The sequence below is a fragment of the Ovis canadensis genome, chromosome 17 (genome assembly GCF_042477335.2).
Source record: "Ovis canadensis isolate MfBH-ARS-UI-01 breed Bighorn chromosome 17, ARS-UI_OviCan_v2, whole genome shotgun sequence".
NCBI lineage: Eukaryota > Metazoa > Chordata > Mammalia > Artiodactyla > Bovidae > Ovis > Ovis canadensis.
In genome coordinates this window covers 12,068,766-12,082,778 of record NC_091261.1, presented here as the reverse complement: position 1 = coordinate 12,082,778, position 14,013 = coordinate 12,068,766, and the positions used below count along the sequence as shown (strand labels likewise).

Sequence of the window (14,013 nt, the reverse complement as noted above, 5' to 3'; positions counted from 1 at the left end):
ACAGACTGGTTTCAAATAGGAAAAGGAGTACGTCAAGGCTGTATATTGTCACCCTACTTGTTTAACTTATATACAGAGTACATTATGAGAAATGCTGGACTGGAAGAAACATAAGCTAATCAAGATTTCTGGGAGAAGTATCAATAACCTCAGATATGCAGATGACACCACCCTTATGGCAGAAAATGAAGAGGAACTAAAAAGCCCGTTAATGACAGTGAAAGAGGAGAGTGAAAAAGTTGGCTTAAAGCTCAACATTCAGAAAACAAAGATCATGGCATCTGGTCCCATCACTTCATGGGAAATAGATGGGGAAAGAGTGGAAACAGTGTCAGACTTTATTTTGGGGGGCTCCGAAATCACTGAAGATGGTGATTGTAGCCATGAAATTAAAAGACGTTTACTCCTTGGAAGAAAAGTTATGACCAACCTAGATAGCATATTCAAAAGTAGAGACATTACTTTGTCGACTAAGGTCCGTCTAATCAAGGCTTCGGTTTTTCCAGTGGTCATGTATGGATGTGAGAGTTGGACAGAAGGCTGAGCACCAAAGAATTGCTGCTTTTGAACTGTGGTGTTGGAGAAGACTCTTGAGAGTCCCTTGGACTGCAAGGAGATCCAACCAGTCCATTCTGAAGGAGATCAGCCGTGGGATTTCTTTGGAAGGAATGATGCTAAAGCTGAAACTCCAGTACTTTGGCCATGTCATGTGAAGAACTGACTTACTGGAAAAGACTCTGATGCTGGGAGGGATTGAGTGCAGGAGGAGAAGGGGATGACAGAGAGTGAGATGGCTGGATGGCATCACTGACTCGATGGACGTGAGTCTGAGTGAACTCCAGGAGTTGGTAATGGACAGGGAGGCCTGGTGTGCTGTGATTAATGGGGTCACAAAGAGTTGGACATGACTGAGCGACTGAACTACCCACTACAGTATTCTTGGGCTTCCCTTGTGGCTCAGCTGGTAAAGAATCATCCAGCAATGAGGGAGACCTTGGTTTGATCCTTGGGTTGGGAAAAATCCCTGGAGAAGGAAAAGGGTATCTACTCCAGTATTCTGGCCTGGAGAATTCCATGGACAGTACATGGGGTCGCAAAGAGTCGGACATGACTGTGTGACTTTCATTTTCACTTTCATGGCATCTGTTCCCATCACTTCATGGCAAATAGAATGGGAAAATGGGAAAGCAGTGACATATTTTATTTTCTTGGTTTCCAAGATCACTACTAACAGTGACTGCTGCCATGAAATTAAAAGTTTCTTGCTCCTTGAAAGGAAAGCTATGACAAACCTAGACAGCATATTAAAAACCAGAGATATCATTTTGCTGACAAAGGTCCGTACAGTGAAAGCCACGGTTTTTTTCAGTAGTCTTGAACAAATGTGAGAGTTCAGCCAGAAAGAAGGTCTAGAGTTGAAGAATTGATGTTTTTGAATGATGGTGCTAGAGAAGACTCTTGAGAGTCCCTTGGACTGCAAAGAGATCAAACCAGTCCATCCTAAAGGAAATCAATCCTGAATATTCATTAGAAGGACTGATGCGGAAGCTGAAGCTCCATTATTTTGGTCACCTAATGCGAAGAGCCATCTCATTGGAAAAGACTCATGCTGGAAAGATTGAGGATGGGAGGAGAAGGGGGCAGCAGGTGATGAGATGGTTGGATAGCATCACTGACTCAATGGACATGAGTTTGAGCAAACTCCAGGAGACAGTGAAAGATGGGGAAGCCTGGTAACTGCAGTCCATTGGGTCTCAAAGATTTGGACACAGAGTGACTAAACAACAACAAAATACCCTGAGGGAAAAGTCTACTTCCGATCCTAAAGATTACACTCTAATTGGGAAATGACAAGTGAATTGATGGTTTTAGGGATAAGACATGAAGGCCAGAGTAAATAGGGCATTTACTACGATGGGAATCCTGGGAGACCAGTTAGTTTTTAAGTAGGAGGTTACATAGAGGCTAAATCCTGAATATTAATTAGGACTTGGCCAGGAGTCAGCAGGAGTTTTCTGGATTCAGGAAGAAGCAGGAGGTAAGCACACTATAGTGTCAGGTGCTGGATGAAGTAGGAGGGAGAAACTAGGCTGGAAGTGAAACACCTAGCAAAGAGGCTGGGGAAGAGACAGGGGAAAGGAAACCAGTCTTTATGCTGAAATAAGCAGAGTAAGCTCTGCATATTGAAGTGCCACTTGAACAGCAGTATGGCCAGAGAACTAAAGAGATGTAAGAACAGAGGGAAGAGGTTAATTAGGAAGCACTGTGGTAATCCAGACAAAAGGTGAGGATCCCTAGGATAGGGGATTCGCTTCAAGAAGGTGAGCTAGATACCAAGAAGGCAGCAGGACTGATTAGTCGTAGGTAGTGTGGCAGAAAAAGGGGTGAAGAGAGAATGCCCTCCACAGTTTTGGCTTGGAACGATCTGTGTGTAGTACTATCAACTGAACTAAGAAATGTTTTATGAACAAATGGGCCTGTGAATAAATGATAAAGTGACTAATTTTTTTTTTGGCATGTTGGCAACATATTTGAACCAAGAATTGTATATAAACATATAAGTGATATTTTCTTTGAAATTTCAGAGAATTATATCAGGAATTACAGATTTTATATAACTAAAAAGAACTTCATATTAATTTAAAAAATAAATTTAATGTTCAAGTGTTTAATAAATTGCCAGTATTTAAATTCTCTGCACAATTAAACTGGTCTTCCATCCCTACAACCTGTACACAGATGTACATCCAATAGATGTAGATAGTCTGTGTATATACTGTATGTTTAACACCAGTTTCAAATTTGTAAACATCTATTGTGACTACATCTATGAATGACTACACGTACACTTTTACATAGCAATGATTCTAATCTTCAAAAGCCTCTTTATTTTTAGATATTTATTTTTTCTTAATTTCATTATGTTACTTTACATTTAATTGATGAAGATTTACTAAGAGAATATTAGGGTTGACAGTTGGTATAGGTATGTAATATAAGCCAAAATGTTATGGGACTATAGGAAAACTATATTGAGAAAATGCAAATAAAGATCAGAAACTATATTAGAAGAGCTCGGTATCAAGAGTTTAGAAATAAAAAAGGGAAGTAATCTTAAAATTAGATCAAATAAATGGAGAATATATTTAGAAAATGGGAGTCACAAGGAAAAATAGGTCCCCCAAAAGAGAGAGACCAAGAGAACAAATGAGTTATTTATAAAGACACACCACCACTCACACATCCCAGTGAGTATCTCTTTCACCAGCAGACTGCTGATTACTGGGATAAAGGGAAGATGAAGACCATTCTCTGCCCCACGTGGACATTTCTATATGTCAATGAGCAAATACTACATTTTGTAAATGAATCAGCTACCCAATCAGAAAGTTTCCTAGACTAGTACCAATAATCACAGTAAACTTAATTAGTATAACTTCCTAATAATTAAATACACATAAATAAAATTTAAACATGAGAATCTATGTAAACTTCAATGATTAATTTACCCATCTTATCCTGAATGTCTGTATAAATTATTGGAAGAGCAGCCAACTAAAACTTTTAGAACTATTTTACTATTTATGATATTAGTATCTGGAACAAAAAATGAATTTCACAGGTATTAGTTTCCCATAAATAACAACAAAAAATTGAAAATGCTGTGTTAAGCAAAATTAAACATGTATCTTTGATATAGGCTATTTCAAAGCATGTTGCATATACAGGAGGTACATAGGATATGAAGAAGTTCCAATTTGAAAGCAGAATCTTTTTTGTTTTTTTTAATTGAAGTATAATTGCTTTATCTTTTCTTTCTTAGACCAGTAAGGCATTAATGTTCCCTTGGAACATTGTTATTAAGACCTGTCTTTAATCTTTTTTCACAAATGTATTTAAATAGGAAACATTTTAACAAACTAGCAAACAAACATAAAAACAAACTAGTAGTTCACTAGTAACATGATTAGAACTTTGTTCTTTTGCAACAAAGTTATAAATGCCACCTAGTAAAATTTAAATTTATATACAGTTAATGATAGTACTTGCTATAAAAGATCATTCCGGATCAAATTATGAAGTTGAAATAAAGGATATTCCTGTTATGTTGGCAAGGAAGCCCATAATTTAACTATGAAATCATGCAACTATTTAATAACAACTATATTTTTTCTTTTTTATTCATTAAATTAAAAGAAATAAAGCTTACTATCCCTGCTTTTGAAATTTGATTTCTAGCAATTTGTTTTTAATTATACCAATGGGTATTCCAGAGTTCTCTTCTATTTCATTTTCTGATTAGTAACTTTGAACTGAGCATCTGAGTTACTCGCCAGCATGAAAAGAGACAAGTAAACAGCTAAGTTAATTGTGGCTCGTTCATCTGGAAAACCACTATCAGACTCAACTATGCTTCTGAGTTTGTGTGGTGCAGTACCTGGACATCTATACAGCTTTCTTGCCTGTGCAATATCTCCTTTGCTTAAGCGGGTTCGCTGACCAATTGCTGGACGAATGCCATTATCATCACGTGAGGGGAGAATGGTATCCAGAAACATCCCCCTGGAAAAAAAAAAATATCAGAAACAAGTCACACATAAGTCATCAAATTAAGACACATATATTCCTTACAAATATATATTTTTTCAAACTCAAACCAAGCAAAGGAGAAATATGTTAGTGTTTAGATTTAAACTGTATGTCAGTCTTTCAAAATACTTTCATCAAAGTAGAAAAAAAATCGTGCGCTAAATGTATATGGTGAACTTGGACTGGTGATCTATTTCACATATGGCAATAAACATGTTTCAGTGCTATTCTCTCAAATTATCCCTCCCTACCTTCTCCCACAGAGCCCAAAAGTCTGTTCTTTACATCTCTGTCTTTTTTGATGTCTTGCATGTAGGGTCGTCATTACCACCTTTCTAAATTCCATATATATGCATTAAAATACTATATTGGTGTTTTTCCTTCTGACTTACTTCACTCTGTATAAGCCGGTGCACTGGGATGACCCTGAGGGATGGGATGGGGAGGGAGGTGGGAGAGGGGTTCAGGATGGGGGACACACGTACACCCATGGCTGATTCATGTCAATGTATGGCAAAAACCACCACAATATTGTAAAGTAATTAGCCTCCCATTAAAATAAATTAATTTAAAAAATATATATGGTGAGTATAAAGTTAGCAGGTGGCATTCAGATTTTCCTTAGAAAAAGTACTTATTTTTTTCAAAATCTAAAATTCATTTTTTTAATTTATTTTTAATTGGAGAATAATTACTTTATGACACTGTGTTGGTTTCTGCCATATATCAACATGAATTAGCCATACCCATTCTTGAACCTCCCTCCCACTTCCCACCCCGTCCTACACCTCTAGGTTGTCACAGAGAATTAGATTTCAGTTCTGCGTGTCATAAAGCAAATTCGCATTATTTTACATATGGTAATATATATATTTCAAAGCTACTTTCTCAATTTTGCCACCCTCTCCTTCCCTCAGTGTCTACAATCTGTTCTTTATGTCTGCATCTCCCTTGCTGTGCTGCAAATAGGTTCATCAGTATCATCCTTTCTAGACTACATATATATGCTTTAATATACAATATTTGTCTAACTTAATTCATTACTTCACTTTGTATAATAAGCTCTATTATTATAATAGGCTCTATAATGAGGCTCCATTGCATTAGATCTGACTCAAATGCAATAGTTTTATAGGTGAGTAATATTCCACTGTACCACAACTTCTTTATCCATTCATCTGTAGATAGACATCTATGTTGCAGCCATATCCCACCTATTGTAAATAGTGCTGTGATGAACACTGGGATTCATGTGTCTTTTTCAAGTATTTTTTCCTCAGTATATGCCCAGCAGTGAGATTGTTAGGTCATATGGTAGACTTATTCCTAGTTTTCTTTTTTTTTTTTTTAAGGAATCTCTGTGTGGTTCTCCATAGTGGCTGGATCAATTTACATTCCCACCAACACTGCAAGAGAGTTCCTTTTTCTCCATACCCTTTCTAACATTTATTGTTTGTAGATTTTTTTGATGATGGTTATTCTGACCAGTGTGAGATGATACTTCATTGTAGTTCTGATTTGCATTTCTCTAATAATGAGGGATGTTGAGCATCATCTTTTCATGTGTTTATTAGCCATCTGCATGTCTTCTTTGGAGAAATGTCCACTTTTTGATTGGTCTGTTTGTTTTTCTGGTTTTGAGCTGCATGAATAGGTTGCATAGAGACTAATCATTTGTCAGTAGTTTCATTTGCTATTATTTTCTCAAATTGAGGATTGTCTTTTCACACTATTTACAGTTACCTTCACTGTGGAAAAGCATTTAGCTTAATTAGGTCTCATTTATTTATTTTTGATTTTACTTCCATTACTCTAGGAGGTGGATCAGAGAGGATCTTGCTGTGATTTATGTTAAAGTGTGTTTTGCCTATGTTTTCTTCTAAGAGTTTTATAGACTTTTGTTTTATATTTAGATCTTTAATCCATTTTGAGTTTATTTTTGTTAGGAAATGTTCTAATTTCATTCTTTTACATGTAGCTGTCTAGTTTTCCCAGCATCATGTGTTGAAGAGACTATCTTTTCTCCATCATATGTTCTTGCCTCCTTTGTTAAAGATAAGGTGCCTATAGCTGTGTGGGTTTGTCTATGGGCTTTCTACCTTTTCCATTGTTCTATATTTCTGTTTTTGTGCCAATACCATATTATCTTGGTGACTATAGCTTTGTAGTATATTCTGAAGTTGGGAAGGTTGATTCCATTTTTCTTTCTCAAGAATGACCTGGCTATATGGGGTCTTTTGTGTTTCCATACAAATTGTGAAATTTTTTGGTCTAGTTCTGTGTAATATACTAAAGGTAGTTTGATAAGGATTGCATTGAATCTGTAGATTGCTTTGGGTAATATAGTCATTTTCACAATATTGATTCTTCCAATCCAAGAACACAGTATATCTCTCCACCTGTTTGTGTCATCTTTGATTTCTTTCATTAGTGTCTTATAGTTTTTTGCATATAGGTCTTTTGTCTCTTTAGGTAGGTTTATTCCTAGATATTTTATCCTTTTTGTTGCAATGTAAATATAGCAATGATTTCTTGGATATGATACCCAAAGCATAGGATTGCATTTTTAATTAAAAGGCTTGTGCATAGCAAAGCAAACAATCAAAAGAATGAAAAAGAGATAAAATGTTCCCAACATATATATATATATATACATCAGTTCAGTTCAGTCACTCAGTTGTGTCTGACTATTTGCAATCACATGGACTGCAGCATGCCAGGTTTCCCTTTCCATCACCAATTCCTGGAGTTTATTCAAACTCATGCCCATTGAGTCAGTGATGACATCCAAACATCTCTATATATCCATATGTGTGTATATATATATATATATATATATATATATATATATATAAAATAAGAGATCAGAATACACAAAGAAATCCTACAACTCAACAACAGAAAAATGAAGTAATCTGATGAAAAAATAGGCAGAAGATTTGAATATATATTTTTTCAAAGATGATATACAAATTGTCAAGCATAGAAAAATATTCTCAACATGACTAATCATGCAAATCAAAACCATAATGAGACATTATTTCATACCCATTAGGATGGTTACTATCTTGAAAAAATGGAAAAGAAAATATGTTGGTGAGGATATGGATAAATTGGAACACTTATACCCTGTTGATAGGTTTGCAAAATAGTGCAGTTTCTATGAAAAAATGGATTGAGGTTCTTCAAAAAACAATCATAGAACTACCATACATTCCAGCCATCTCACTTCTTTGTATATATCCAAAAGAAAGGAAAACAGGCTCTTGAAGAGATATTCACATACACATGTTCATGGTAGCACTATTCACAGTAGCCGAGAGGTGAAAGCAACTCAGATATCCATGAACAAATGAATGAATAAACAAAGAGTCAATATATATCCAATGGAGTATTATTCAGCCTGAAAATGGAAGGAAATTTTGCTGCATGCTACAACATAGATGAACCTTAAGGATTTTATGCTAGGTAGAAAAAAACAACAGTCACAGAATGATAAATATTGTGTAATTTTACTTGGTACCTAAACTAGCCAAATTCACAGAAGCAGAAAGTAGAAAAGTGGTTATCAGAGGTTGGGGTGGGGGTGGGGAGAGTGGAGAGTTTAATGAATGGGTATAGGGTTTCAGGTTTGCAAGATGAAAAGTTTCTGGAGATCTGTTTCCTAACAATGTGAATGTACTTAATACTATTAAATTGTATATTTAAAAATAGATAATATGGTACATTTGATATTGTGTGTGTTAGTCACTCAGTTGTGTCCAACCCTTTGTGACCCCATGGACTGTAGCCCACCAGGCTCCTTTTTCCATGGGATTCTCCAGGCAAGAATACTGGAGTGGTTGGCCATTGATATTGAGATTTCTTTATTATGATAAAAAAAAACTTTCAAATACTTTGAAGGTGGTGCCTGAGAACTGTGCCAAATATTTCCTCTCCTGTAATTTTTATTTCAATGTATGTATGAGTTAATAACCATCTTCTTTAAAATCAGAAAAAAAAATATGTGAATTGGATCAATTCTTCTTACAGATACATACAGTTTCTTTCACTATAGTAATATAAGTTTATTTAGGAAAAGTGAATACTCAAATTTTGAAACAATAAGAACACTGATATGTCAAGGCTAGTTGTCATGCAACACCAAGGTAGGTTTAGGGGGTGACAAACTGCATGAATCTTGTGGTTTATGGAAAAGCAATCATTTACAGACATAAAAGGAGTACAGCATAAGGGAAAATGCGTGTTTCATATTGAAACATTGCCTTTAAACATAAACATTAATGAGTTGTGAAATGCACATAACGATAAAAAAGAATGAGTGGAATGGACATATGAGCGTAAAATGGGTATAAAATGGGAAAAAAGAGATGACTTAAACAGTTTCGTATTACTTACCTGGGAACTATTGCCTTGATGATAACTTCTTTAGAGTGAAATAGATCAAAACTCAAATTTATTACACTCTTAAAATTAGCATTCAGTCACTAACAAAATAATTCTAAGATTAGTAAATGGCAGAATTCTAAATTATATGAAGCAAAATATCTTTCTAAAATGTTTTCTGATAATTATTTTACTATAGCTGTTTTCAAGTACAATTAGTACTTGAGCAACAGAAAATATACAATAAAAACACAAGCCACAGAAAGAGTATAACATTCCAACACAACAACTGAGTTCTGTATTTGAAATGCCTAATTTCTATTAATAGTGCTTTCCAATTTAACATGCTGATTGGTTTGGTAATTATTTCAATTGAACTTTTGTATGATTAGTAATATTAAATAATTTAAATAATTCATACCATTTAAATTTTTACTTTGAATATATTTTGATAAGAAATGTGTTTTTAAAATCTTAAATGCCTGGTGTTGGCTATCAACACCAAGCAAGTATTTTTTGTACTCTACAGCAGCAATATTTAAAAGTGGTTCTAGTTCTATGCTAAACCTATTTTGTGAGGAGCCACACCGAGGAAAGGAATTAAAAGTCAAGAGGTATAACCTGAGACTCCAACCTTGAGAAGGTGTTCCTAGCATAATGCATGATGCTGTCAAAATCATAGCTTTCTCCGAGCGAGTTCACTTCCCCAGGCTCCATCTTCAGAAAATTGTACTCTTGACCTAAGAATCAGGCACAGGAAACATTTCAGAAACCTCTTAACAGACAGAAAGGAGAACAGAAGAACCCTCCCAGTCCTCTAACTGCTCTCTACTGAAAGCTGATCACTGATCTTCATGACACTGCATTTACACACAAACACCCAAGTAGACGCAAAAGAGGACAACCAGCGCCACTATGTGCACTTGAATATCAGCCTGAAAGAATATTAGTGAATTTCACACTGTTCATGCAGTTCTCAAGGCAAGAATACTGAAGAGGTTTGCCATTCCCTTCTCTAGTGGACCATGTTTTGACTATGCCAAAGCCTTTGATTATGTGGATCACAACAAACTGTGGAAAATTCTTCAAGAGATGGGAATACCAGACAACCTTACTTGCTTCCTGAGAAATCTGTATGCAGGTCAAGAAGCACCAGTTAGAACCAGACGTGGAACAACAGACTGGTTCCAAGTCGGGAAAGGAGTATCTTAAGGTGTAAATTGTCACCCTACTTATATAACTTATATGCAGAGTACATCATGTGAAATGCCAGGATAGATAGCACAAGCTGGAATCAAGACTGCCAGGAAAAAATATCATTAACCTCAGATATACAGGTGACACCACCCTTATGGCAGAAAGTGAAGAACTAAAGGGCTTCTTAAAGAAAGTGAAGAGGAGAGTGAAAAAGTTGGCTTAAAACTCAACATTCCAAAAACTAAGATCATGGCAACTGGTGCCATCACTTCATGGCAAATAGATGGGGAAAAAGTGGAAAAAGTGAGAGACTGTTTTTTCTGGGCTCCAAAATCACTGCAGATGGTGATCTCAGCCATGAAATTAAAAGACACTTACTCCTTGGAAGAAAAGCTATGACCAACCTAGACAGCACATTAAAAAGCAAAGACATTACTTGGGCACAAAGGTTCGTCTAGTCAAAGCTATGGTGTTTGCAGTAGTCATGTATGGATGTGAGAGTTGGACTATAAAGAAAGCTGAACACCAAAGAATTGCTGCTTTTAAACTGTGGTGTTGGAGAAGACTCTTGAGAGTCCCTTGGACTGCAAGGAGGTCAAGCTAGGAAATCGGTTCAGTCCTGATTATCCATCGGAAAGACTGATGCTGAAACTGAAACTCCAATACTTTGGCCACCTGATGTGAAGAACTGACTCATTGGAAAAGACCCTGATGCTGGGAAAGATTGAGGACAGGAGGAGAAGGGGCCGACAGAGGATGAGATGGTTGGATGGCATCACTGACTCAGTGGACATGAGTTTGAGCAAGCTCTGGGAGTTGGTGATCAACCTGGAAATCTGGCATGCTGCAGTCCATGGGGTCACAAAGAGTCAGACATGACTGAGCAACTGAACTGAACTGAATAAGTTAATTTTGTCAAAAAGGTAGATTACCAAAAGCATACTTTGGATTTTTCTTTGTATACCCTTTCACTTTCTCTTAATATTGTTTTTTTTTAAATGACTACATTTTTTTTGCAGTATTGTGATTATAAAAGCTATGCTTTTGACCAAATGAGTTTCCCACTCTCTCTTATGACTCTATTGGCCTAGACAAATAAATCTTCCTACTTGTATTAGATGATTTCTATGAAACAATGGGAAATATTATATGTTGTATATACACACATTTCAAGTGTTTGCTGTGTGACTTTGTCACTAACGATGAAATAACAACAGAACGTTTCACTCAAAGCTGAAACAAGATTTTCTTTGATGAAAAGGAAGCTCTAATCAGAAGGCTTTTTAGAAGAATATGCTTCAGGATTTAATTTTTCTTTTTTACTTTTCATGACTGCCATTTTAACTTATGGACATCTTCACATTAATAGATTTCTCAACTGCCTCTTTGTATCTGTATTATAATATTATTTCTTGAAATCTGAAAAGAACATAGCATTAAATGTCTAGACCTACATTAGTGGTTCCAGAAATGTTTCCTCAGATAGAGTTTAGGTTTCACTAATCCATTTTTCACAATTTCAGCACGCAAAGAAGGCTGTTTTTATGACTCAGTCTGAAACATCTAAATGTAAAGTTGAGGTATTAGGATTCCAAATTCAAGGTTAGAGTTCAGAACAGAACTATTACAATGTTTATGCAACTATTTAAATTTTATTCCAATTGTTATATTATTACTAAATCTGAAAATATCAGATTAAAAAGTTTCCCAAAAGCTAATAAAGAAACTGAGTGATGTACAGAGCATAAGATCTTTCATACGGGTGATGAGAAGACTGACATACTCAGTTAGTTCAGTTCAGTCGCTCAGTCCTGTCCAACTCTGCGACCCCATGGACGGCAGCACGCCAGGCTTCCCTGCCTAACACAAACTCCTGGAGCTTACTCAGACTCATGTCCATAGGGTCGGTGATGCCATCCAACCATCCCATCCTCTGTCATCACCTTCTCCTCCCACCTTCAATCTTTCTCAGCAACAGGGTCTTTCCAATGAGTTAGTTCTTTGCATCAGGTGGCCAAAATATTGGAGTTTCAGCTTTAGCATCAGTCTTTCCAATGGATGTTCAGGACTGATTTCCTTTAGGATAGATTAGTTCCATCTCCTTGCAGTCCAAAGGACTCTCAAGAGTTTTCTCCAACACCATAGTTCAAAAGCATCAGTTATTCTGTGCTAAGCTTTCTTTATAGTTCAACTCTCACATCCATGCATGACTACTGGAAAAACCATAGCCTTGACTAGACGGACCTTTGTCAGCAAAGTGATGTCTCTGCTTTTTAATGTGCTGTCTAGGTTGGTCACAGCTTTTCTTCCAAGGAGAAAGCATCTTTTAATTTCATGGCTGCAGTCACCATCTGCAGTGATTTTGGAGCCCCCCCCAGATCACTTAAGCATTAAAGATGAAACAATCAGCCTTAAGTTGTAGAACCTGTAGCCCAGAGTAAAGTGTTTTGTGCTTAGTCACTTCAGTCATTTCCAATTCTCTCTGACCCTATGGACTGTGGTCTGCCAGGCTCCTCTGTACATGGGATTCTCCAGGCAAGAATACTGGAGTTGGTTGCCATTTCCTTCTCTAAAAGTGTTTTAGTTAACCTTTACAATGAATTCACACATTAAATAGTTTTCAGTGAACTAACAGACCAAATAGTGAGATACATGTTCCAGAAATCTCTGCGGCTATTATTACTCTTCTCAGGAAATAATTTACATTGTCTTTAACCTGATAGAAGCAAGTGTTATAACTCTACCCTTCATTAAAAAATAGTAAGTATATTTTAGTATATCCAATTCTAAGTATGATGTTTATAAAGCTATGGAGCTGATTTTATTTATTTTAACCTGTAATCTACTGGATATGTCAACTTCCAAGCACAATATGTTAATATACTCCTTAAGTAAAGCAAAATGTTTCATGAAAATTTCTGAAAGTGGAACATGAAGCAACTTTGGTAATACCTTCTGAAGCATATAATTGAGCATTTACCACATATATGACATAATGGTTAAAAAGAACACAGCCATATATGGACTCTGTAAAGAAAATTAGACTTATTTTATGAAAGAAGGGAAAAGAAAATCAGAGATACAGAGCACCAGCAAAACTCATCCTAAACATTATTTTTTAAATGAGAAGCCTCATTCTTGAAGGCCTGTTCTAAAATGGCTTAAAACTAATCTAAAAGTAATCCAATCCTTGTACAAAATTGGCTCCTATCATACATAGCCACTAATTTTGCATATGAATGTAAAGCTAAAGTTGACACTTACTAGACATTGCCCTAGAATAACACTTGATCTTAAGTTTCTGAGTAAGACACAGATCTATTGAAAGTTATTCTCCAACATGAATTCTTTCATATTAGAATTACAATCAGCCTTCAGTATCTGATAAGATTGGTTCTAGGAACCTCTTGGATACCAAAATTTGTGGATGCTTAAGTCCTTTATATAAAATGGTTTAGTACAATGAATAAATTTCGATTCAAAGGTTGGTTGAATCTATGGATGCAAAAGCCTACAAATACAGAGGGCCAAGGGTTCATACATACAAATTATTGCAAGTGAATGAGGAAAGTGAGAATAGTCATATGCTGAGAATATTGTTGAATCCAAAAAGGGGTGACAAAATGTGCACAGAGTTCCGAATACTCAGAACATCTCACTAAATAAATTACTCTTTTCCATTAACCTGAATAGTGACTCAACAACAACAAAAAAGAAAAACCATAATTAGTTTAGCACTATGTTAAGTATTATATATTTATATGCTTTTTATACATTTCTTGCTTGTTGTAGGTATGTAAATTTATGTTGAATCAGAGTCCTAATTTTAAGAGCAAGAAA

The 14,013-nt window shown here is 35.8% G+C and overlaps 1 protein-coding gene across 2 annotated transcripts in view; it reads right to left on the bottom strand.

Annotated features, from left to right (window-relative positions):
• TLL1 (tolloid like 1) overlaps window positions 1-14,013 on the bottom strand; it is a 314,692-nt gene that overhangs the window by 133,107 nt on the left and 167,572 nt on the right. For both annotated transcript variants that reach the window (XM_069556609.1, XM_069556608.1), the window contains 2 exons: window positions 9,611-9,716; window positions 4,439-4,563 (listed from right to left, as the gene is read on the bottom strand). In XM_069556609.1, coding sequence (XP_069412710.1) covers window positions 4,439-4,563; window positions 9,611-9,716 — 231 coding nt within the window. The remainder of the gene's footprint in view (window positions 1-4,438; window positions 4,564-9,610; window positions 9,717-14,013) is intronic.